General features: G+C 38.1%; 1 protein-coding gene across 2 annotated transcripts in view; it reads left to right on the top strand.

Annotated features, from left to right (window-relative positions):
• Positions 1–24,554, top strand: part of LOC143276256 (syntaxin-binding protein 1-like) — a 41,077-nt gene extending 16,523 nt beyond the window's left edge. For both annotated transcript variants that reach the window (XM_076580736.1, XM_076580735.1), the window contains exons 13-16: positions 16,583–16,696; positions 18,041–18,132; positions 18,502–18,656; positions 19,713–24,554. In XM_076580736.1, the coding sequence (XP_076436851.1) occupies positions 16,583–16,696; positions 18,041–18,132; positions 18,502–18,656; positions 19,713–19,783 (432 nt within the window). In that variant the 3' untranslated portion in view covers positions 19,784–24,554. The remainder of the gene's footprint in view (positions 1–16,582; positions 16,697–18,040; positions 18,133–18,501; positions 18,657–19,712) is intronic.
• The last annotated feature ends 2,422 nt before the right edge of the window (positions 24,555–26,976 follow it).

Here is a 26,976-nt window from a genome sequence, read left to right as displayed (position 1 = left end):
TCCCACTCTTGTTCCCTCTCCTTGTCTTTCGTTCTGTTTCTTTCTTGTTCCCTCTCCTTGTCTTTCTCTCTGTTCCATTCTTGTCCCCTCTCCTTTCTCTTGTCTTTCTCTCCGTTCCGTTCTTGTCCCCTCTCCTTTCTCTTTTCTTTCTTTCTGTTCCTTTCTTGTTCCCTCTCCTTTCTCTTGTCTTTCTTTCTGTTCCCCTCTTGTTCCCTCTCCTTGTCTTTCGTTCTGTTTCTTTCTTGTTCCCTCTCCTTGTCTTTCTTTCTGTTTCTTGTCCCCTCGTTCTGTTTCTTTCTTGTTCCCTCTCCTTGTCTTTCTCTCTGTTCCATTCTTGTCCCCTCTCCTTTCTCTTGTCTTTCTCTCCGTTCCGTTCTTGTCCCCTCTCCTTTCTCTTTTCTTTCTTTCTGTTCCTTTCTTGTTCCCTCTCCTTTCTCTTGTCTTTCTTTCTGTTCCCCTCTTGTTCCCTCTCCTTGTCTTTCGTTCTGTTTCTTTCTTGTTCCCTCTCCTTGTCTTTCTTTCTGTTTCTTTCTTGTCCCCTCGTTCTGTTTCTTTCTTGTTCCCTCTCCTTGTCTTTCTCTCTGTTCCATTCTTGTCCCCTCTCCTTTCTCTTGTCTTTCTCTCCGTTCCGTTCTTGTCCCCTCTCCTTTCTCTTTTCTTTCTTTCTGTTCCTTTCTTGTTCCCTCTCCTTTCTCTTGTCTTTCTTTCTGTTCCCCTCTTGTTCCCTCTCCTTGTCTTTCGTTCTGTTTCTTTCTTGTTCCCTCTCCTTGTCTTTCTTTCTGTTTCTTTCTTGTCCCCTCTCCTTTCTCTTGTCTTTCTGTTTCTTTCTTGTTCCCTCTCCATTCTCTTGTCTTTCTGTTCCTTTCTTGTTCCATCACCTTGTCTTTCGTTCTGTTTCTTTCATGTTCCCTCTCCTTGTCTTTCTTTCTGTTTCTTTCTTGTCCCATCTCCTTTCTCTTGTCTTTCTTTCTGTTCCTTTCTTGTCTCTTCTTCTGTCTCTTGTCTTTCTCTCTGTTCCTTTCTTGTTCCCTCTCCTTTCTCTTGTCTTTCTTTCTGTTCCTTTCTTCCCCCCTCTCCTTTCTCTTGTCTTTCTTTCTGTACCTTTCTTGTCCCCTCTCCTTTCTCTTGTCTTTCTTTCTGTTCCTTTCTTGTCCCCTCTCCTTTCTCTTGTCTTTCTTTCTGTTCCTTTCTTGTCCCCTCTCCTTTCTCTTGTCTTTCTCTCCATTCCTTTCTTGTCCCCTCTCCTTTCTCTTGTCTTTCTTTCTGTTCCTTTCTTGTCTCCTCTCCTGTCTCTTGTCTTTCTTTCTGTTCCCCTCTTGTTCCCTCTCCTTGTCTTTCTCTCTGTTCTTTTCTTGTTCCCTCTCCTTGTCTTTCTTTCTGTCCCTTTCTTGTTCCCTCTCCTTTCTCTTTTCTTTCTTTCTGTTCCTTTCTTGTCCCCTCTCCGATCTCTTGTCTGTCTTTCTGTTTCTTTCTTGTCCCCTCTCCCATCTCTTGTCTTTCTTTCTGTTCCTTTCTTGTTCCCTCTCCCATTTCTTGTCTGTCTTTCTGTTCCTTTCTTGTCCCCTCTCCTTTCTCTTGTCTTTCTTTCTGTTTCTTTCTTGTTCCCTCTCCTTTCTCTTGTCTTTCTTTCTGTTCCTTTCTTGTCCCCTCTCCTTTCTCTTGTCTTTCTTTCTGTTCCTTTCTTGTCCCCTCTCCTTGTCTTTCTTTCTGTTCCTTTCTTGTCCCCCCTCCTTGTCTTTCTTTCTGTTTCTTTCTTGTTCCCTCTCCTTTCTATCATCTTTCTCTCCTTCCCGTTCCTTGTCCACTCCTCTTTCTGTCTTCTGTTTTTTTTTCTTCTTTCCTTTCTTGTTCCTCTCCTCCTTGCTCTTTTCTCTGCAGTTTTTTTCTTTACATCTTCTCTTCTCATCTCTATATTTTACTCTCTCTGTGTTCTCCTTTTCCCCTCCCGCTTTCTTCTCTCTTTTACCCACTCTGTGCCCTTCTGTCTGTCTTCTTTGTTCTTTGTCCTTCCTCACACCCTCTGTTTTCTTGTTTTCTGTACTGTCACCTCTCCCTCTTTCTTTCTCCCGTGTTCTTCATTCCTTCCCCAGTCTTTTTTCTGCCCGCTTCTCCTTTCTGGTTCTTGACTGACTTACTTTCACTTCTTGTTTTGTGTCTGGAGGCTTCCTTTCCGTGGGTATTCCTGTGTCTTGGTGCAGCCTGAATTTTCATGCTTGTGCTTTCTGTTATCTTGATATGTATGTACATAAAGCCTGGATTTTCGTGTTCTGACCTTGGACTTTTCCGTGGCCTTGATGTAGCTTGATCTGTAGCAACCTTCACGTAAATTGATTTTTTTTTCTTCTGAGTGACATACACTTTTGTCTTGAATTTTGTTGACATGACCTGTATTTTGTATTAGTTTCACCTGCTATACTATACTTTCAGTGGATTTGCTTTTGACAGAAACATGTATAATTGTGGCTGCTTTTCTCTTGTGCACTGAAGCTACTTGGTAGCAATGTTTACTTTTTTGAAGAGTGACATAGAGCATGTTAGGCTTCATGACTTTCTGTTTTTTTAATCTTGATTGTGACCTTTGTTTTCTTTTGTGTTCTTTGTCTTTATAGGCTTTTGTTTTGGTGCTGTCAAGTTGTTTATTCAGTTATTGTAGTTGCTGTAATTATTATTATTTTTTTTTAGTTTGTGGCATAATTCTTTGTATTTGTGTTCATCATTATATTGATTTCTCTCACTATTTATGTTTGTTTGGTTTATTATCATCTGTTTTTTGTCTGTTTTTTTTCCCCCAGTTAGTGATTATATGAAACTTAACTTTCTTGCACAGCACCACCTCAACCATGTAGTTTTAACACAGCATAGAAACTGAAAAGAAAATTGTATCACCATCATTGTTATTATTACCATTGTTATAATTTTTTAAAATATTATTTTTATTATTGTGCTATATTTGTTGTTAATTGCAATTAAAAAAAAAAGAAAGTAATTTGTGGTCTGCATCATTCTTCTCACTCCCTTGGGAGGGAGGGGGTGGGGGGGGAGGGGGGGGCTGTTAGTGGTGTACTCACATATTCATAAAGTTGTGTGAAAAATCAGCGTTTTCATTGGAGAATTGCTAATTCAGCTTGGTTTGGAAGGTGGGAAATTTTCATAACATTTCATGGAAAAATGTTAGTTTGAAAGTGGAAATTAAATATGAACATGCAAACACAACATTAGCATGCACACACAGACACACACTTGTGCTTGCTTGCACACACATACACATACAAATGCTTTTAGTCATAAATTGAAAAATCTGTGTGTGCGCGCGCACACACACACACACACACATGCACACTCGAATAAAAAAGAAAAAAAGATTATACCAAGTTACATAGTGGATTTCTAAAACAGGAAATAAAAGAAAAAACAAAACAACAACAACAACAACAACAAAAACAGAAAAACAAGAAAAAAGAAAGAAAGAAAAGATTTCAGCAGCATATGTGCAAATAAGATTGAGGTTTCAGTCATCTTCATCTTGATCATAATAGATTGTCTTTATCTGTTGATTTTTTGTTTTTTTTTTTTTTGTGACTAATGTGTTCATACATTTGACATTGATTTATTTAGAGTTTAATTCTGAGACTTGTGTAAACAGACTTAAATACATTGACCAACCGGCCAACCATAATATTGATCTATGGGGAACCTATCTTTTGAATTTAAAAACAGAAAGTTCAGGATGACCAAAAAAGAAGAATGCAGTGATTAGTGGCTAAAATGTATAGGAACGCACACATGCACGCACACATGCACGCTCTCTCTCTCTCTCTCTCTCTCTCTCTCTCTCTCTCTCTCTCTCTCTCTCTCTCTCTCTAACTCTCACACTCACTCACTATTTTTTCCCCACTTTATATTGCTTTTGTTTTGGTATTAAGACATGCTTTTTGGTTTTAAGTGGCCTCAGGACCCCAGCCCAAACTATCCAGTTTTAAAAAAGTCAAGTCACTCCCACCCAAGTGAAGGTTTTTTTCTTTTCTTTTTTTGTCACCAAAGTTATTTTGTTCACAGACTCATTTAGTCCCTCAATCCTTTTTGCATGTGTTTTTTTTTATATTCATGTAGGATATCAAGATAGATGCACTTCAACTTAGTCTATAATGGACTGCTTCTGAAAATGAGTCCTGCTGCTTCAAAGGGTTAGAACAGCAGGGTATACTTACAAAGACCATTCATGGAAACAGTTGACTGCTGGAGTTCCAGCTTACTCACCAAACTGCCTGTGTGCCCTGCGACATGAAAGGTACACCACCAGAGATCTCCACTGCTGTGCTGTCTTAGCAAACTGCCGTCAGGTGTAGTCATTCCCAAAGTCCCAACTTCCCAAGAATTTGACATGTGCAAGAACGGCAATGCAGGAACACATCCAGAATGACTGAAATAGTTCTTGTCAAACAGCGCACGTGGTCTTGTGACAAGGAAAATTTCGTGCATTGCTTACAGAGTTGCTACTGAGAACCAGCACAACAGTGTTTTCAAACAAGAAAGCGATGCTTTTGAGAACGAGTGTTTTAGAATAGGAAAGCGAATTTGGAAGGTGAAAAAAAAAAAGCAACTTAAAGACCACACTTATTTGTTAATAAGTTGGCATTGTTAGTTGGGATTATGTTTATTGAAAAGATCTTTTGCTTTGCTTTGTTTTCAGAAAGGTGATTTTTTTTTTTTGTATGTGTGTGTTTGTACATACATTTGTGGTATTGCACTTTGTGTGTTGTGTTGGTATTTGTTTGTCAGTATCATTTTGTTCAGCTAATGTTATTTTGATTGTATTGGAAAAGTTAGTTGATGAACTTCAGTTGCCATGATACTGATGCACACACACACACACACACACACACACACACACACACACACACACACACACACACACACACACACACACTTTTACAGACAGACAAACACACACACACACACACACACACACACACACAGAGTACAAGCACACGCTTTACAAGTGCACATGCACATACACACGCACAATACAAGCATGCACGCACACATGCATGCAAGCACACACACACACACACACACACACACACACACACACACACACACTACATATGCGTGTCCCCCCCTCTTCTTCCCACATATACACTACAAGATCGCACACACTCACACACACACACACACACAGTTTAGACCTCCTTTGAAAAGAAAGAAAAACCATAGTGTGTCAAATGTTTTCACTTCTATCAAGAAGTCAAGTCATTTAATACGAGTTTTACTGTTTATATCACTCAGATTTTATGAGTACTACAAAACTGCTCTTGTTGAACTGGTTTTGACATTTTCCAAGCCTGCCAATTAGTGCATGCACTCACTCTCTTTCTCTGTTTGCTGACTCTCTTGCTTGTCTCATTCTATCCCCTTCTTCTCTGCCACCTCTCTCTCTCTCTCTCTCTCTCTGTATGTGTGTGTGTGTGGAGAGATAGATTGTGATGCTTTGGTGAAGGATTGGGTGGGGATGGGTGTTGTTTAACAAATTTGTACAGTAGTTCGTGTGAGTGTGTGTGTGTGTGTGTGTTTACTCTTTGATTTGTTTATATTCTTTGGTACATAATTTATTTGCTATTTTATCTTCTTTTTTTGTGTGTATATGTGTAATGAATATAATTTGTTATTCGTCCATGTAGAAGTCTGTGTTAACCATTCCACGCTTCATTTACAGAGTTAGAAACTAGTAATTGTCTTTTTTCTTTGGCTCCCATATATTGGCTTTTTTCCCCCTAACCCTGACACACCCCTTTTGTTTTAAGTGTGTTTTTTAAAATTAACTTAAATCCCATTTTGTTTATTCTATTTTGTTTTTAAATTTTAGCCTTATTTATTGTTGTTTTCTTTTAACCAGTGTTGATGTATTGGAATGTTCATTGCTTTTTTGTTATGTTTTCTCTAAGTTGATATTTGTCCACATCTGTAGCAGATTTAATTATTGGTGAACCTGTAATCCACTGTTAGAAAAACAGTAAGCACCCTTTATCGTGAGATGCACATTTACTTAATATTTTATGAACGGGCGACATACACAACCCTTGTAGAAAATGAAAATAAGTTGGTGGAGGTGTTGATCAGAGTACAAGACCGTGTGTATAATAGTTAGTCCAACTATGACCATCTGAACAGCAGAGGAGACAACTGGCGTCCTGACTATTGGAGTCAGAATTTGATTATAGTGGAGTGTCGAGCCCAAGTTACATCCCCACTCGTTTCGTCAAGAGGGCTTTAGGACAGTTGGTATTGGGGATGGTCCTTAAAAGCTAACTAGCCCCAAGGCCGCAGCACTAATAAAGAGTGTAATATTGCCTCCTAGTTTGAGAGTCATAGTCTTTCACAAAAGACTAAGCTTTAGATGAATTACCATTACAGTAGAGAAAAACATTGATAATACATCTCACACTTGGCTGTTGACTCAACTGTAAGCTGTTTCAATCTCTGATATATGCCAAGCCATATAAGACAGTGAAATGTTAAGAGTTAAACATTGGCTGTGTTTGTTCTTATACCACGCTATAATGTACAAGGCTGTACACCAGTATGGATCTCAAAAGGTCAGATGTTCTGGATTACCAGTATCAACAATTTTCCTTCCATCTTTAAGAATCCATTTCATTAAGTGAACTTAGTTGTCTGAGATGTTTTTCATGTTGAATCATTTTGACACTGGAAGTTTACAGTAATTTGTATAGATTTACAGTTGGAAAAAAAAGCATAGTTCAATTCAGTGTAAAACAAAATCATCCTGACTGGACACACACACGCTCAAGTAGAAAAATTTTGGTAAGAGGTTGAGTAGCTGTGGTTACTGATGTTGTTATATCTTGTCATTTATACCAAGATTATTACTGTTGTTGTTTCAGACTGTTAGTTCAATACTCTGCACTGCACTTCCATTGGCTCCTTTATATGCTGTGTACTTTTGATTATCTGCCCTGATGAAGCCCTTGTTGTTAGATAGGCTAAAAACCAGATAAATTTGTATAGACCAGTATTGCCCAGCCAGGTTGGTTAGGTTAAAAACCTGATGACTTTGTATTGACCAGTATTTCCCTGCCAACATTTGGTTCTTTGATTGTTTTTCTTCATTTCAGTTTAAAAATAAACACAATGATGAAAATGAGATAATCCATACTTGTCGGAATCCCTACCAGCCAAAATTCTTCATTCTTCCACCACCATCAGTAAATGTCAGCTGAAAGGATTTTTTTCAGAACCAAGTACATAAAGTTCTATATGAATGACATAGTAATCAAATATTCTTCAGTCTTATGTTGACATTCAGATTGATACAGTCTTGAGTGTAGCTGTAGCTCACAGAAGTTCTTTCACATCCTTTTTCTAAATGGCTCAGACTGTACAGGACAGTTATGTGTAAGTTCAGACAAGAAAAGACTGAAAAAAAAGAAAGAAAAAAAAGAAGTGAGAATAGGAGTCAAAGGGATAAAATAATAAATATGTAAACTGCATTCACATTTGTTGTTGTTGTTGTTGTGAAGGCTGTATAATTTTTCTTTGTTTGATCTCTGTTTTTTTCCATTTCAGATAAAGTAATTAATAATAATAATAATGTACATTTATATAGCAGCCTTTCTCACTAAGAGCTCAGGGCACTTTACATGAAAGAAAAAATATTACAAGTAACAAAAAACATTCATGACCACTCTTTCTCATTCTTGCAGAGGAAATAATCATAGCTTCAGTTTGTCATTATTCAACTTTAGTTTGTTGAATGTCATCCAGGATTGGACATCAAGAATACAATCCTGCATTGACAGAATCAGACTATGTACTTGGTTTTGTTGTGCAGACTTTCGTAGCTGAGTATCATCAGCAAAAGAGTGGTGAAGAACAGAATGGTCAGAAATAACATCAGAAAGAGGAGCAGTGTACAGAACGAACAGAACGGGGTCCACGACAGAGCCTTGTGGCACACTATAGGAGATCAGGGCTGGATCAGACTTAAAGTTACTAACAGAGACAATCTGGAAGTGGTTGGATAGGTATGAAGAAAACCAACTTAACTGTTGAGTGAATCCCAAAAACATGTTTAAGTCTGGAAAGGAGTATGCTGTGGTCTGTTGTGTCAAACGCAGCCAGTAGATGGAGCAAAGTTAACACAGATAGTTTACCTTCACCAACAGACAGTAACAGGTCATTAACTACTTTCATCAAAGCAGTTTCAGTGATATGGGCAGATCTATATGCTGACTGAAAAGAAGAGAACAGGTTGTTTAATGGTAAATGGTCTGAAAGTTGGGAGAGAACAATTTTTTCAATAATTTTGGACACAAAAAATCTGAAAAGACTGGGCAGTAATGAAAATGGATAGATAGAAGGAAGCAAAGATTTTGCTCTGCCACAAAGCTTATTTGTAATGCAATATAGTTCTTTGCTTGGTTTAGCTTCGGAGATCTTGTAGTCATATGATGATGCCATCAGCAACTTTGTGAAATACTTAATTACGAAAAGGAATAGCAGTTGTAGTTAATTTTCTTTTTACTTTCCAAAACGTATGGCGAATGTAAGTTCTCTCTTTTTTGTTACAGGTCATAGAAGCAAAAATATTTCTCTTCCTTTTTGATTACTGGAAGTTGCAGGAATGTAATGGTAATTTTCTACCTTAAAAAAAGAAAAGAAGAAAAAAAGCAACAACAAAAAGCCAAAAGGTGTTATGAGTGTGATTCTAATATTCATCAGTCCGGTAGATTCTCTCACTAGTTTTTCAGCTTATAGCTGGTATTTATTCTTTGGCTTCTCCTGAAGTGTTACTTAGGTACTCCAAATTATCACCTTCATCGGCGAAAAATATTCTTTTCACTTTCTTCCTCCAGCATTGACAAACCCACCTCCACATTGATTCTGTTATATATGATATTCTCCTTTGACAACCCATCTCACCCCATACTTTTTTTAATTTTTTTATTATTAGTTTTTTTTAAAAATAATGGTGTCAATTTATTATTGGTGTTGGATTTCCAAACTGCTTTCCCACTCACAACACTTTAAACCTCCTACCCTTACTCATCCCCCCCCGTACTCTCCCCCAACCCCCTCCACTTTCCCACACACACCTCCAGGTTTGGAAGTTCTTTATGAATAACACAGCCTTAAAAAGTGAAAGAAATATAAGAAATTGATATAGATGGTTTTGGCCCCGAATTGAAGGTGATAATAGGAATTGATAAAAATGGTCCTGGCCTCCAGTATGAAAGTACTGTTTTAATAAAGATGACTGTGGCCTTCAAAACAGAATATAAAGAAAAAGTAAGAAAGACGGAAGAAAAAGAAAAGAAGGAAGGATGTGCATGTTGATTTCCATTAATAACTCTTGTTGGATGTCGTTTTGTTCCCTGTACGCACACACACCACCATGCGGGGATAGGCTCAGGGTAAAAATGTTAAAGGGCTGCTGCCAGACGCGGCTAGTTACGGCACTTTTCAGCCCAATTTTATCCAGGTGAGCCTGCCGTCCAACCTTTTTTTTTCTCTCCTCGGAATCTCCTCTACTTTGTCGGTTAGGAGGTGTCATACTTTTTTTTTTTTTAATTTTTTTTTTTAGTGCTTTTTTTTTTCTTCTTCCCAAGAACCCTTTCTTTTGATCGATGTCACAACTTTTGTTTCTATTCTGTTGATCTTTTTTGTTTGTTTTTTTCATGTTGGCTGCATATTTTATGGATTGATTTGTAGTTTTTCTTTTTTTTTTTTTTTAGATTTTCTTTCCTACTTTATTTTGCTTTAGTCATCATTGGATTCAGTTTTGACTCTTCCCCATTATGATTTATTTTCTTATGCCTCTATTTTTGTGGTCTCGCTCTTTTTTGGTGCATGCTTTGTGACATTTGTTATTATGTAAAGTTGTGAACTTTTTCATCTGGTCTTGAAGCTGCCTTGTCTTTGCTTCTGTCTCTGCTTTGCTGTCTTTCTCTCCTGCTGTCTGTATCTCTCTTCCCCCCTTCCACCCCCACCCCCATTCTCTGTCTGTTTCTCTCCCACCTTTATCTCTCTCTTCTTCTTCATTGTCTTCTGTCTTCAATTTTTTTGAATATATATGTTTCTTAATGCTCTAAGATTGTCTTTAAAAACAGGTAGAATGTTTCAGTTTAGTTTTCTCTGTATCAAAGGTTTTCATGGGCAAGGGGTGGTGGGCAGAGTGAGAGGTGGGGGGGGGGGGGATGCGGAAGAAAATGTAGACACAGACCACGCCTCTGTGCTCACACTTGTGCACACACATATGTACACACATGGATACACAAACAAAGACATGTTAGAGGAAAACAAAAAATACATGTTACAACAACAATTGGTACACACATGGATACACAAACAAAGACATGTTGGAGGAAAACAAAAAATGCATGTTACAACAAAACAATCCTACCATCATTTCAAAAAGTATTAATGTCTATTTATTAAAAATAAATAAATAAATAAATAAATGGAGGGTGGGGAGAAGAGGACAATATAAACCCTGCAAAGACAGTGACAAGAAACTCTAGGGAGAGCGTCCAGTGTACTGTCTAAGTACAAGGTCGTCGGGGAAGAAGCCCCCCTCAGTCAAGTGTTTCGGCCCTTAACTCCTTACACTCTAAGGGGGCTGGCCCACACCCAGGTCATGACTCCTGGTGGATGCCCTTGTATTGCTGCCTCCCCCCCCACCCCCCTCTCCTGGTCCTCAGCAGGTTTGAACCCGCGCCTCCAGGGTGGTCGGCACTTTAGGTCTGAGTCACTTTTTCTGGCAGACATTTTAACCACTGAGCCATAGTATGAGTAGGGAAATTTAATCTTTACGAAGTTTACTTGCATTCCTCCTTGACTAGATCCAGCTGGAACTCTTTTCTGCTGCTTCTGCCATTGTCTTGAGAGCCCTTGTCCTCTCTCTGCCAGAAATCGACAGCTGTTCCATGAAGCTGAAGGAAGATGGGCTAACAAACCCTCTTGCCTATTGAATCTCTATGGCGAGAACTTTGGCTTGGAAGCCAGATTCTCTCAGGCTGCTGGCGGGACTAGCGTACTTCTCGGTCTTGTAGATGTGGGCTTTCGTATGGCAGAGTGAGCTCAATCAGAATCGCTTGTTTCCTTGCCTTGGAGTGGAGTACTATGTCCGGTCTCATGCCGCTCTTGCTGATGATTTCCAGGTGTTTCTTCCCCTCTGGTAGGTCAGCTGTGCGTTCCCAGTCCTGGGCACCATCAAGCAGCCCACGTTTCCATGCTTTGGATGTTACAGCTGTTCCTAGCCAGACTTTAACTCCACTGGAACTTCTGGTGGTGTGGGTGCTTCTTGGACAGTGCTCACCACGTGTGGAATTTCTTTTAGCACTTGGTTGTGCCTATATGTGTACCGTCCTTGGCTCATCACCACTTTGTATGAGCTGAGGACATGTTCCACTGTTTGTTTGCCATGGCAGAGTGGGCACACAGGGTCCCCTGCTTTCCCTCTTTTCACCAAATTTGTATTCGAGTGAAGGAGGTCGCACACAGATCTTAGGATGAAGCTGATCCTCAGAGGGGCCATGTTTCACATGTTGCTCCAGGTGAGGCTCCTTTGGAGTGCATTTTACCATGTTGTCCACTGTCCATGCTGGCCTTGCTGGACTTCTTTCTGGACTCTTTTATCATCCTCTTCTTTCTTGATCTCCTGTATGATCATGTCTCTTTTTCTTTCCCCTTTGCCTTGACCACCATTCCATCTGTGTCGATCCCAGGCCCTGTCTGTTGGTTTGGGTGTGTCCTATTATTTCTTTCGTCTTGAGAATTTCTTGCTGAGACAGCAGTTAGGGTGCTTGAATTCTCTATCAAGAAGAGAGTCAGTTATATGCCTAATAATGATATGACTGCTGTCTCGTCACCTTCCTCAAAGTTCAGAGCGGCAACAGGCTTACAGCTTTTAATTTGCTGAAACATAAAATTTAGTACGACACAGCTGTTAACCATAATTGTACTAAGGAAAGACATGTATACTAAGTAAATACCTGTTTGATACCTAGATGTTTGTAACCATATTAATCTGCATTGTTAAAACCTCCATGGTTAACCAGTGCAGACGTTATCAGTGCTCATTTTCCTTTCTTCCCACATCTCTTTTGCAGAGTGAATATCCAAATTTGGAAAGAAGTGGATATTCAGGCCAAACTTAAGGAGCTGTATGTAGTTATTTGGCAACAGTTTGATCCATGTATGAGGCCCAGAATAATGAACAGCGGCCAGTGGTTGATTGTTTGAATCTGGGAATGTGGAAACAGGGTAGATCTGAAGCAGATTGTAAGGAGTGAGATGAGGAGTAGGGGAGAAGGCAGGTACAGATACTTTGAGACTTTGAGACTTTCATTCTGTCACTCTTTTATAAGTCTGTGTCAGTCTAGGTTTATTTGTTTATCCTGTCTCTTGTTTTTCCTAGTATTTTATGTTTCCATTGCTTTGTTTTTGGCTGGTTGTTAATTTGTTTTTCTTTTCATTCTCCTTGCTACTTGTCTGCTATTTATTTGTTCAATATGTTATAGGTATTAAGTTTTACTGTTTTGGGAATGGTGCTGTTTCTGGTCCTTAGTGGTAATTTAGTTCTCGTTTTAGCTTCTTGAATTGATCTACTGCACTGTATTACTTGATGTTGTTACAGGATTTTGTGAATATATATTCAGGTATTATGATTTATTTATGCTTACCCAGTTGTTGTATATCTACAGATTGTTTACCATAGTTGTTTACAAATGCCACTGTGGCATCCTTTTCTGGCAAACACATAACAAAAATCAGTTTATCATTTTAATATTAAGAACAGAAACAGTATATTGATAACCAGTGTAATGAGTCTGTCCATTGCATTCGCATTGCAGATACCAGAGTTGGTCTTGATTTTATGATACTGAACAACTGTTCAAAAGAAACCAAAAGAAATTAAATGAAACGAAAAGTGAACATCAGTGTTACAGTCAAGCAGTTGTTAAAAGAAGAAAGATAGAGAGGGAGAGAGAGAGAGAGAAATAAAGTTTGGCATAATTCACTACAGCATACAAAAGGAAGAAAATGAAAACAAAATGTTAACACCTGCAAAAGTGGAGGAGAAGTGGGATGACTAACAGGCAGCAGACATTTTATCAGTCAGAAATAACGGAAGGTTACATAATGAAGGAGTGGCGTAGGAGAGGGAAGGGTGGGTGGAATGGACAGGGGGCTGGGTGGGGCATCTGCAGATGGCCGTGTTCAGGAAGTGGCAAAATCCCCACACTTGCACTCTAAGTAAATTAAAAAAAAAATCATCCTGTCTGTGTTCTGAACTGATTATTGGTGTATAATTGTTATATTTATTTATTATTATGTATTTGCATTTCCTGTGATACTTGTGCTCCCTTTAGAACAGGTCGTGATGGGGGTGGAGGAAGAGGGAGAAGGGATGATTTTGTTTTCTGCATTTGATTTTATCACTGAGTTTTGTGGTATCTGTGATATTTTTTTTAGCTTCCCCCATTTGATTTTACTTCAACACTGTATTAATGTGGTATAGTTGTGAATATAACACCAAGACAAGTCTTTTTGGGTTTTTTAGTTATTTCAAAAAATTGTTTTACTTCTTCCTCTTAGTCTTATTATGACATCCAGATTAATCACTGTTGTTGTTGTTCATTCATTTCTGTGACCTATGAGTAAACTTGAAAGCAGTGCTGCATATGTTGCGTCATGAAAAGGAATTGATTAAATGAGTAGGAAACTGTGACTTTGTTGAGATAAATTCCTGACATACAGCTTCTCTCTCTCTACCCTGCCTTCCAGCTATGGGGCTGTGTGCTGATGTGAATGCATTCTCATCTAAATATCTGTGTGACGGAGTGTGTGGGTGTGTGTGGGTGTGATTGATTCCATGCTTTTGCTCTACCCATCAATATTTTGCGCAGTTTCAGCATACACCTGCAATTCATCCTTACAAACCCACCCCCTTCCCCCTAAAAAAAATAGCCATCAACGCTGTTTAAAATTCTTGTGTCTATGTGAAGGAGATACAAGCTGCACAGTTGTTTAAATGTCTTGATTCCTGTAATTGAGATAACAATGTGATTCTGATCAATCCTTCACTGCTGAAACTTGGTGAAATGAGATTAGTTTGTCATGAATTTGAATTTGTGTGAATACACTTGCAGAAGATAATGTGTTATCCCTGTCAGCATTCAATGGGTTATGGAAGCAAGAACAAACCGGTACCTTGCATGTACATCCCTGAAAATGGTATGGTAAAAGTTGTCACACGTGTAAAAAAGTCACTTGTTCATATTAGTGGACATGGGAATTGCAGCCCATGAAAGCAGAAGACTGTAGTAACACATGTCTTATGATTGACATTATCTTAATACAGAGTCCATTTTACAGGAAGTTTGTTCCAACCTGCAATAGTTTTCTCAACTTTATGGCAGACAAAAGATAATTCTCTTGGTTTTATTCTTTCTGTGTTCTTTGTTTTCTTTCATTTCTAATTTCAGTTTTTTTATGAGATCTTTCCATCCTGTCCATTTTGCTCCCTATAATTTAAAAGAAAATCCTTCTAGAAACCAAACATTGTGAAGCTTTTGTATTCATGCATGCTGCTTTGGACCTGTGAATGACAGAGCTTTCTCAGTATGGTAGTTTAGTCATTTTCTGTGCAAATGTGCATTGATTGTGCCTGTTGATGTTTTTGATAACTTTACGTATATCTTCTCAAGTGTGGAAAGGCCAGTGACATTTCAGACTTTTATCTTTTCCTGTTTCCTGAACTGAATGATAGAAATGTTCCATGTTGCTTTGCATCCAAGGCCTGTGTGTTGAATGAGGATGAAGTGATAGAGTGTCGCATGGCCATGCATGCTGGTATGTTTGGATTGTAGCGGAGTGATGGTTTGATTCTTTGATCAGTTATATTTTGAGGTCAACAGAGAGGGAGATACGATCATGTGCATGGGGTTATTTGATGAGTGTTTTGTGTCCATACTGTATCAACATGTATGATGTATGTGTGGTGGCATGAATGTATTAATATGTGTGTGTATGTGTGTGTGTTAGAGAGAGAGGGAGAGAGAGAGAGGACTCACACACACACACACACACACACACACACACACACACACACACACACACAAAGTGAGAGAGAGAGGGAGAGAAAAGAATAGAGGGTGAAGGAAAAAAAGAGAGCACGTTATATTTTGCATTGAGCACAATGGTAAAAATTTTGAGCGTTCGGGTCTCAAATTCCATTGAAATTGTAATGAAAAGTTTTCTTTTCTTTTTGAAGTAACTTGCTAAAGCAGTTATTGCCTTTCCATAGTCCAGCTGTCATTCTGTCATTAAGTTTGGAGGAAATTTGGTTGGCAGCTTTTAAGAGGTACCAATGGTGCCAGTAGAAAATAAAAAAAATAAAGTTACAGTTTCTTCAGCACTGAAATGTGAAGATCACAGTTTCAGTCAATTCTTAACAAATGACTGTATTTCAAGTATGTTTTGAAATTACTGCTTTCTTCTCTTTCTCTCAGTATGTGTGCCTGGACAAATTGAATGTATGAGAGCTTGTGAGATCCAAAGCAACTTGAGTACATAAATGTGTTCAGTATTTGTGTGTGTGTGTGTGTGCGCTCGCGCGCGCAAGTACATAATCTGAGATTATGACTTTATTTTAAACCAAAACGTTCATGATAGGAATTGTGAAATGAAAAAAGAAAAGGATCTGAACCAAAATATGGGTGGCTGAAGAAAACCGCAGGTTTCATTCAGCAGTTTTATTCCTTTAGATTTATGCTTTCTGCAAAATTCAAATAAATACCATGTCTGGAAGAAAATCATTTTTAAATGAAACAAGCATAATGTGTGCATGTAAATGCTTTCATAATATATGTAAATATGCACAGATGCACACATTGACTCCCAGACAGTTTACACATTTACATTCATATACTAATATGCATATTGCTTAGACATGAATTGTTTGTGGGGCCTACATTTATTAATATGTGTACTGCTGGAACAAGAAATAATCAGTGATGCATACATTTTATTTGAGCTGTTGAAAATTCTTTTTTTTTTTCTTTTTTTTCCCAATGAGACCTTCAGCATCATAATGTGAAGTGAATGTATATTTCATTATGTGTAATTCCTGTTTGTATGCGTTTGTTGCTGCATTGTTTCAAAATTGATGCAGCATTTCTTTCTTTATGAATGATACGAATGTGCACCACATGCAGAACACAACTGTCTGTCTGTCTGTGCCCACTGTCAGTTTGTCGCACACACTCTCTCTCTCTCTCCCCTGTCTGTGTGTCTGTATGTGGTTCTCTCTTGAAAGTGAGACATTGTCCATGTATGGTTTTGTTGTCATGTAGGATGTGGTGTCAAGGAGCTTGTGGCTTACCGTCTTTCATTGTCCAAAGAATTATATTGGTTTTCTTATTTTCTGCGTGTACATCAGTGTTTTTCTTGCTTTTTTTTCTGCTGTGTTTGTATCTGTTTGTGTTTTTCCTTCTTTTTCTTCTCCTTATTGCCGGGCCACAGCCAGTGTATGAGTTGCCTTTTTGAATGGGTGTGACAGGGAAGCCGTCGCAAGTACCATCAGCCCTACCAGACGTTCAACCGCCGTGAGCGCTCCTCAGAACATTCCTACCAGATGTCTCGCTGGACTCCGTACATCAAAGACATCATGGAGGTAGTGGGCTTGCTTGTTTAGGGTTTTTTTTGTTTGCGTTTTAGGGGTGGGTGGGGTGCCTACAGTGGTTGCATAATGGTAATGCATCCACCTAAGAAGTGAGAGTATCTGAGCGTATGGAATTGAATCCCACGCTTGCTGGAATTTTCTCTCCCTCAAGTAGACCTTGAGTTATGTTCTAAGTGCTAATCATTTAGATGAAACAATAAACCAAGGTCCCATGTACAGCATGCACTTTGCACAAGTAAAAGAACTGATGACAACAAAAGGGTTGTCACTGGTAATGTTCTGTTGAAAAATCCAGTTTGATGTAAAACAAATACTTTAGCAGGCAAAATAAAAGAAGAAAGGGTGATGCTGCATCATGGTGACAGCCCAAATTTCACACAGAAAATTTGTTGCTAAAAGGAAAGCAATACAATTCAGTTGTGAACAGTTAATCGAAATTTGAGAGTGCATCTTATCTTTCCACAAGTGTGTATTGTGATACATGTTAAAATTAGTGTTTTAGCAAGCACAAATGGTAGAATATCCAGAGACGGCAGGATAATAGTTATAAGATATATGCTACAGTATCCTTTCTGCAGAGGTTTCGTGAAAGAAGAACATTAATCCTTTAAGTGATCCACTAAAGGCTTTAATGTATTGAAAATCAAATTAAGTGGAAGAAGAACATTAATCCTTTAAGTGGTACACTAAAGGCTTTAATGTATTGAAAATAAAATTAACTGGCTTGTATTGTAGTCCAGACAACCTACAAAGATGACATTTTGGTGCTTGAAGTTGTATTTAATATATATATATATATATGTATGTGTGTGTGGTTTTGATTATGAGGTGTATCATTAAATGCTTTAAAAGTGATTATAAATCACTTTCATATAATTAAGAATTTCAGTATTTTTATTTTCATTAAGTTGCTAATTTGCAGTGTTGATTAAAAAAAATGAATTACTTCCATTATTGGCTAATGATGCTTTGTTATCAAAATTGTGATCTTTTGTGTTCAAGCCTCTGTGGTATCTTTTCATGTGCAAAACATACATGAATTATTTTATGTGCTTCAAGACACTGTCTACTATCTGCTACAGTGTGGACAGTCAGAAAATGCCACTGTTTGACTACCTGTTCAGGTGGTTTGCAGTTAGGATTGACTTAGGAGAAAAGATGGAAGTGTGGTTTCATTTTTTTCTTTTCTTTCTTTCTTTGTGTGTGTGCGTGTGTATTGAAAATGTTTTCGTGATATTTTTTAGTCTGAATATTACATGATCCTGCAGTTACATTTTATTTTTTATGTGATTTTGTTGTGATTGATGATAAAATGCAACTTCTGTTCATTTTCAGGATGCAATTGAAGATCGTCTGGACACCAAGCATTTCCCCTACCTGTCGGGTGGTGCCTCCGCTCGTCCCTTCAGCATGCCAGGTCCCCGCAGGTAGGATATGATAATCATAATCATGATAATAATGAATGCTTATCCAGTGCTTTTTTTCAAAATGAGCTCAAAGTGTTTTAGATGCACAAAACCTATTGACTATAAATGATAAAATAATAAAATCGAAAAATTTACATAAATTTCAGGTGCCATAACACAACTCATAACACTCAGTTACACATGCATGCACATGCATGTATGCGCACGCTGTCTCTCTCACACACACACACACACACACGTACACTAGACACACATACAACACACACACACACTATACATGTACTCATACAGTGTCTGTTCTGTTGCAGTGCTCATTTCACACACACACAAAATAAGCAACAATGGTAAACGACTAGACTTGTGTTGCAGTGCGCGTTACGGTCAGTGGCACCAGGAGAAAGGCAAGTCGAGCTACAAGAGTGGGCCCCGCCTCATCATCTTCATCATTGGGGGCATGACCTACAGCGAGATGCGCTGCGCCTACTCTGTCACCCAGGCTGTCAAGAACTGGGAGGTGCTCATTGGTGAGTGCTTTGCTGAGAGGAGTGAGAACTGTGGTGTTGATGGTGATTGATACGATAACTGGTTGGCATCCTTCAGTCCGAAGAGACCATGGAGTTGTGCTACGGATGATGTTTCTGATGTAATGTCGGTTGTGGCTTGACAAGCCTGTTGAAGAATGGCAGTCCCTCCCACAGTCTGTGCAGATGAAGTCTGATGCTGGTCTGTCTGTCAGACTTTGGGCCTTCCTTCTTCACTGATTCCCCTCTGACTGTTGGGCAAGTGTCTCTTTGAACTTAGAGAGGCCTTTCTGCACTGTCTGCCTCCAGGATTATTGTTAGGATGCTACAGCTTCCTACTTCTCTGGGTGATTTCTAGGGTCTTCAGGTCTCTTTTGCAGACATCTTTGGAGCGTAGTTTGAGTCTGCCCATGGGGTGCTTTTCGTCAGCAGGTTTCCTTACAGAAAGTCGCTGGGTATTCGGCTGTCGCCATTCATTCACACGATGTGTCCAAGCCAACACATCTTTGCTTCAGATGGATGTACTTGCTTGGAATCCCAGTCCTTTTGAGGACAGTGTTACTGGAGACTCTGTCCTGCCAGGAGATGTTCAGGATGATCAGAGGCAGTGCATGTGGAAGGGGTTGAGTGTTTATTCCTGTTTGGTTCAGTATCTAATTTCACTGCCACACAAGAAGGTTCTCATGACGCACGCATTGTAGACCTGGACTTTGGTAGTGTTAGTCAGCTCGCTGTTGTGTTGGGGTGTATTGCTGTAGTATGTATGACTTGAATTAACAGTTTAATAACATTATAGTAAGTTCAGTTGGCAGACAGTGACAAGTCTTTTCTTTGTTTGTGTTTTTTTTTAATTCATTTTATATATATATGTATACTGAATGATGTTAATGATGATTTCATCGTGACTAAGTTTGTGACTGAGTGAATTAATTTGATGGTTGTTACTGAGAGTGTGAAGGACATGTTGAGTTTGAATTGCCAAACTCAGTGACTTGCTCAAACAGAATCAGAGTACCGGTAGATTTGCATGACCGTATTCTCTTTTGCAAATGTTGACAGGTGCCACACACATACTGACCCCTGAAGGCTTTCTGGGAGACCTGCGGAGCTTGAGCAACACGACCAGTTAGAGGGTGCTGTCACCGACATCACCATAGAAACTACACCGTCTGGATGTGTCACCTGGCTTTAAGCGCACTTACCGAGATCCATGTTTCAGTAGCTAGGAATCCATGTATTCTTTCTCCATTTACTCCCCCTGCAGTTTATGTGTAGCTTGAACATTTTCCCCGGTTCACTGATGCAATTGGACGTTCGGTGAGGGTGAGGGTCTTTCTAAACAAAAACTATTACCTGTTCCTGCCTGGGGTTAGCTTTAGTATTTTTTAGCATATATACTGTAGGGAAGTACAGATACATTATTTTGGTATGTACTGTCTCATAGACTGTTGTCTGACTTTTCTCCATTTGGTGTTTTCACAAGGAGGGTGCTCTGTTCACTGATTTCAAATGTTCATGTTATTGGGATTTGCCCTACCCATGGCAAGATCAAGGAAGAATTGATTTCTGTCATTTTTCTCCATTCATATTCAGTGGCAGTTAAAATTTATTTCAGGTTTCATTGCTTTGGTAGCTACGTATTCCATTCGTTGACAGAATAAGACTGAAGTCTGTGTCCACATCTCAACCAAAAAAAAATGAGAGAGAGAGAGCAAAAAAACCAACAAAAAAAAAACAACCAAAAAAAAAAAGAAAAGAAAAGAAAGAAAGAAAAAGCGAAAAGGGTTTTTATGATGATGATGATAATATGCAGGCTTATATAGTGTGGTCCCCAACTTTGAAGAACAGGCTTACTGCACTCTACAGTAAAAACAGATGTGTAACATTTCAAAGGTATGATAATAAAAATAAGTCTCCTTTCTGTCATGTGCATGTGTTAAAAAAAAGTTGTTTTGGATCAGTTCCAGATTTTTCTGCAGTCCTCTTCCTCTGCTCTCTCTTCTCTCCATTTCCCCCCTTCCCTTTAAAAAAAAAGAGATATAATAAAAGTAAATATGATAATGATAATAAATCTCACACCTACATTTCCTTGTTGGCTTTGTACAAGAAGAGGTTTTCAGTTGATTAACAAGGGTGAAAAGCTCATTAATGATGGATAGGAAAAAGTAAAGTCCTTCTGACAGTGTAAGGCCAATCCTTGGCGAAGGGAAGGGATGTCACGTGCACCAGCCCAAAGGAAGGAGAATCCCCAAACCAGTGAGAGATGGAATGGTTATGTTAAGTTCACACAGCATTGTGATGGAGTTCTGTTTGTGATATTTGGGCTACCACTGTTACTGTTATGTACAGAAATGTTAGTTTTATTGTGTTCTTCCCCCATTATCATCTCTAGATGTTAATATCCTCTACCTATTTTTTTTTCTTCTTTTTAAGCTATCACTAGATAACTTTTTTCTGGTCACCTCCACGTTTATACTTCATGAACTTGTGCAATATGATGGGACCAGAAATTTGTATGCAATGCATGTAATTTATTTTGTATGGTTTTGAGTCATCAGGGCCTTCTTTTCTTCTTTTGGTTTCTTCCCCCATTCACTTGATTGATGGTTGGTGTATGTGTCATTTTTGTGTGAGTGTGCAAGTTCAGGATGATCTGTTCATGGTCTGATAGTATTACCAGCTTCCTGTTCTCTGTTTTGTCGACGAACAAACGCTTCTTTCTCCAGTTGCTCATATGTACAGCTGCATTTATAATGTATTCTTCTCCATTCCCTTCCAGATCTTTGTTTCATTGAAGCAGTGTTTACTATACCATTTTCTCCTTTTTGAAATTCATGTCATATGGAGGAAAGGGGAGGGAGGAGGAGGAGTTTTGTTAAATATCCTGTCACACATACAGTTGCTAGTAGACATTATTGTAGAGTAATAATTTGTGACATTTTAATGTCATCATTTAAAAATAAGGGGCTGGAGAGGAGGGGTTGGGTTGTATGAGGGGGAAGGTCATTGAGGAGGAGGGAGGGTTTTTTCTCATGAAGTTTTATTTGAAGCATGAGTGGGAGTGTTTCTGTATTGTACAGATTTTCATACTGGCATTTTGGCAATCTTTTCCCGATTTAGTTTACTTTGTTTCGAAACAAGCAATCCCTGGCTGAAAACTTTACAGTATTACAAAAATCAGTCACACCCACCCTTGTTAGTCTGCCCTGTTACAAAGCACGTCAGTTGGCATTTATATTATGAAAGGCTATGCAAAGTTCATGTTATACTGTATGATATGAAATAATCTTTTTGCCACCATTTTAAAGGTTTTTTGTTTTTGTTTTTTAATGAAAAAACAACAAACAAACAAAAACAAAACAGAATGGAAAAGATACGTCTTTAAAATGGACTTTTATATTAAGATCCACCAATCAGAAATTGTGCAGATGGAATTAAATCTTGTGGAAACAGTAGTTGAAGGAGGTGAGCATATTTTATTCTTCATTTACCACTGTCTTCTACTCTTACTCCCTGTCTCTCTCTTGTTTAAAAAACAAACAAACAAAAAAAACTTTTGTTTCAAAAATATTGAGAGTCTGCATGTAAAAGAACTTACTTCAGTGTGTGATGTTAATTGAGGGTCACTGAGACTGTAGTTAGTTTGCTGTTTGTGTGTCAGCTGTCTTCAGTGTCATAGCACATGCCCTTTTCCCATGCGGACAGCAAGAACAGTGCCGCTGCCTGACTGTCTAGGAAATGCTATGTTTAGTGCTGCAGTGCCACTCTTAGACAAGCCCACATGCTGTTAAGTGATTCATAAACCCCTCTCCCTGCTTCTCCACTGGCTGAAGGAACAAGAAGATGCTGTCAAGAAATTGTGACAAACGAACACAGCTCTTTCAAAAGCACAGTATTTATTCATGAGGTATGGTTTGACCTGTTGAAAACAAAGAACGGCAGTAAAAAAAAATTATAAGTTTAATGTGACATTTTCAGTCCATTTGACAAATATACCTTGAACACTTATGAAGTAATTAAAGTGGTTTGTTTTGTTGTTTTAAAGGAAAATACAATAGTGAACCTTTACTGTTGGAAGTATATCAGTCAAACAGTTTGGTCACAGTTAATGATCTGTCTCAAGAAAGGCTGTTTACGCTCATTTTATATATTAGTATGTGCTTCATTGTTATGTCTTTTGTTTCTTGTTTTAACTTTTGTTTTGTTTCTTGTAAAGGCCCTTTTTTGTTTATTTGTTTACCATGGTGAATACTACCCAAATTTAAACCTCATCATTCCATATTTGTATTTACCTAGTAAAATTATTGTGTGTGGATTATTACCAAAATAGATGCATTATTTTATCAGATGTCATTACAGTGGATGTGTAGTTGGATGTATAATGTGCCATTAGGCGAACCTTGAACTTAATCTTTGGCAGTTGCTGGTGGTGAAATAATTTGGTGAGGTTCATATTGGTGTATTTGTGTTGTAATACCAAATGACAGAATTCACTGAACACAATCTAAATGTGATATACAAGTTTTTTTGAGATAATGCACATGCATGGCCAAAACACAATTTAAAAGTGATAAAGACACTAGAGAAGGTAATACACCTGTACACACTTCCGCACCCATGTTCCTTTTTTTTTTTTTTTTTTTTTAATTGATAAAGCACGAACACAAACTATCAGTTGTGAATCAAGAAGGATCATCAGTTTAAAAAGATGATGAATAGACTTAGTGATGTTTGGGGGTTAATATACACTTGAGATTCTCCTGAAGCAAACAGTTTCACTATCCACTTATTCATGGACTTGTGTATTCTCCTGGGGCAAATTGATGTGCTTCATTACTTGACTGACATTTTGATGATAAGAAGAGAGGAGACACTGTCATTTGAACCTGTTGATCATTAGGGATAAAATCAAAAATCTGCTCCATGAAACATGTATTTTGATATGTATAACCACCCAACTCTTTCCCTCTACCTTTCAAAATAGAATAAAATATTTTTTTTAATATTTTAGAAAAACGGATAATGCTTTGTAACAGAATCTTTCAAGTTCTTTTCTATGTTGTTCTCATATGGTACAAAATACTTTTATCTAAAATCAAGAAAAGATAACCAAGAAATCTAGGAATTCCTGATGTTTGTTCGGCATATATTTTCATGTGCTGAGACCATGTTAATCGGAGAAACAGCAACACAAGCAAATGACATTTGTATGTATCTTCAAAATTATGACTTCAGGAAGCAGGTGTTTCATTTTTGTTTTATTATTCACTGAAATTTTTGTTGTTGTTTTGTTTACTATTCAGCAAAAAAGTTTTTTTTTTTTTTTCAAAAGCAAATATTTGATGGCAGACAAGCATATGACGGAGTTCCTATTAGGTTCAGGTTAAGTCCATATTGTTTACAGCATGTACAACACAAAGACTGTTCCAGGGACAAAGCATGTTAAAAATAACTATCATCATATGCACACAAAAAAGAGCAAACTGCTCTGGTCAGATAACTAGTCATTTTCAGCTCAGGATGAAAAGACAGTCTTGACAGCATGATGAAGAGATTTCACTAATGTGTATGCCTGTGCTCAAAAAAATTGTTTGTCACAGCAAAGTCATGCTGCAGTGTTTCAATAATGTGAAACGAGAAGGAAGATAATGGTTCTTCAGTGAGGTGGGAGTTTTAATAAATGCTTTATTCATGTTTCATACCTAGTTTACATTTCATGTATTTTTAGACTTTCTCATCAAAGATTCCCTTTTTCCCCCCAGAGCAAAAATGTGTCTAGATTGTCACATTTTTATCATTCTAACCCTGCAGGAAAGAATGAAATGAATGGATGTAAATGTCAATGGAATCTGCTTTGTATAAAGCTGCTAATAAATTCTTTTGACATAAGCACAATATTCTGACCTCTGGCTGTGTGCTTTCTGTTGAATGGATCTTACCATGCATGTTTTGAAAAAAATAGATGTCCAGTTCACACATTGATAAATTGAGTGTGCTTGGATTATTTTTTGTTTTGTCGTGTGTCAAACAAACATCACTTGTTATTTCTCATATGTGCTCACAGGTTAATATACACTTATGCTTTGCTTGGTAGCTTCATTAAGAGGACTTTGCCAAACCCACACAATTACACACTTTCATATTAAGTCCACAACAATTTTTTTTTAGACAGACAAGCAGACACAAATAATGTGGACAAAAGAGATACAAGTTTGCATTCTATTTCAGGGCTGGTTTTGTGGGCTTTGTTTTCCCATTTCCCCCCAGCAAAGGCACACTCATGCTAATCCTGTTGAAGCTCAAGTGATAAAGCCAATAGTTACAATGCTATTAAGATCCATTTTGTTTCAAAATGTACTTGGAATTCATACCTGGTTTTGCCTGTTCATGATGTGATGTTTGGCCAATTAAAATAGTTCAGCTCAGAGTTCAGTCTTGACCTCCGAGTAATGTATTTTGTGATGGTCAAACTTCACAAGTCTTCAACCCTTGCTGTAAGGAAATAATGACGGAAGTGCAGACCTCCTTTCAAGTTTTATTGTATGAATCTGCAGTGGTGCAGTGAGTCATTGGCTCAATGATTTATGCTCATGAACTTGGAGAGCTTTCATGTCTTGAAACTTCAGCCAAAACCCAGCTTGGATGCTGAAGAGGGTTAAGCTTAACAGGAGGCTAATCTGTTTGGCACTTTTGTTTAAGTGTGCAAAACATGTCATGTGGACATGTGACCATTTTGCAGATGTGCATTACATAACGGGGTTGTACTTGACCTTTGCACAATCTATCCCAGCATCAAGCATCAGGACATAGCTGCAGTGAGTCATGAAACTGGAAGTTTGAACAAACAGAAACACAAACTCTGATAATATTATACTCTGGTTATATTACATCCCCTGTGCTCTTCTACACACACACACACACACACACACACACAGAGGGAAGGAGAGAAGAAAAAAAAAATCCACACTACATGTCCAAATCCAAGTCAACATTCTTGTGTGTGTGTGTTTGCCCCAATTCTGACCATATTTAAAAAAAATTCATGATGTATAAAAGTCTGGTCAGACATGATGTGTGCTTGTGCCCTCCACACACTGCACACCAAGGGTGTGCAGGTGGGAAGCAGATAAGTTCTGAGGAAAGTAAATATATTCTGATAAAATATATTCACTTGAGTTTACTTGTACTTGAAAAAAAAGGAACAGAAATAGAAAATAAGTATTGTAATGAATGAATAAAGGCCACCTTCTCAGTCACATTTGATTTTCCACCTCTGACTGAATCTCGCATCAAAGTTGAAATGCCTGACCCATGCTGACTGTAAATTAACATTCCTGTCAGCAGGTAGACCATGCACCCTTGAATTACAGTCCCCATGGATCAATACTAATACCATACGACAAATGTTGTCAATGATGTCAAATGAGTGCAATGACTTTTAACAAGCACTCATGCACACAACTGAAACAATCAATGGGTACATACACACAAACAAAACAATGTGCCTTTGGACACACATCCCCAGCACACACATGATATACACTTATGACAATTTATTCTAAAACAAATTTTCTTGCGTGTGCAGACATTCTTCTTTTTCTTCACTACAATGTGTGAACCCCAACAGCCTGGACAAAAACCTCGCACTGACTTGAGGGCTGGCTGGCAGAAAAAAGAAAGAAAGAAAGAAAACTGCGTAGCAGATATGGTATCGCGTATATGGATTTGTCTGAACGCAGTGACGCCTCTTTGAGAAACTGAAAGTGAAACTGCAAACCTAAAGAGCTCCCACCTTAGCCTGGAGACAAGACTGATGACACAACAAATACATGTACACAACCAATCATAACTTTAATTTTTTAATGTATTTATAAATGATCTTCCACAATCAGTAAATAGCACTGCTGATGACACTAAAATATACACACACCCTTAATTTAGTATACCAAATATTGCAAAGATACATAGATTCACTAGTGGAATGGGCAGACACACTGAACCTATAATCTAATGCTACAAAGTGCAAAGTGCTCCATATTGGTAGCAAAAACCCTGAACATTACTACTTAATGAAAATTAGTGATAAAGAGTTTAATGCTGAAAAATGTGAAGAAGAAAATAACTTAGGTATTATTTCTTATAAAAACCTACTCTTTGACAAGTATATTGCATGAATAATTAAAAAAAAAAAAAAAAAGGAAAAAAGTGGCAAATCTGAGAATTGGTATAATCAAGCGTACCTTCACATTTCTGGACAGCAGTACATTTTCAAGACTATATAAAGCATTGGAAAGACCAATATTGTAACATGCAGACATGGTTT

This window comes from Babylonia areolata, chromosome 31 (assembly GCF_041734735.1).
Source record: "Babylonia areolata isolate BAREFJ2019XMU chromosome 31, ASM4173473v1, whole genome shotgun sequence".
NCBI lineage: Eukaryota > Metazoa > Mollusca > Gastropoda > Neogastropoda > Buccinidae > Babylonia > Babylonia areolata.
The sequence above is the reverse complement of the archived record's forward strand: the minus strand, read 5'-3'. Positions and strand labels throughout refer to the sequence as shown.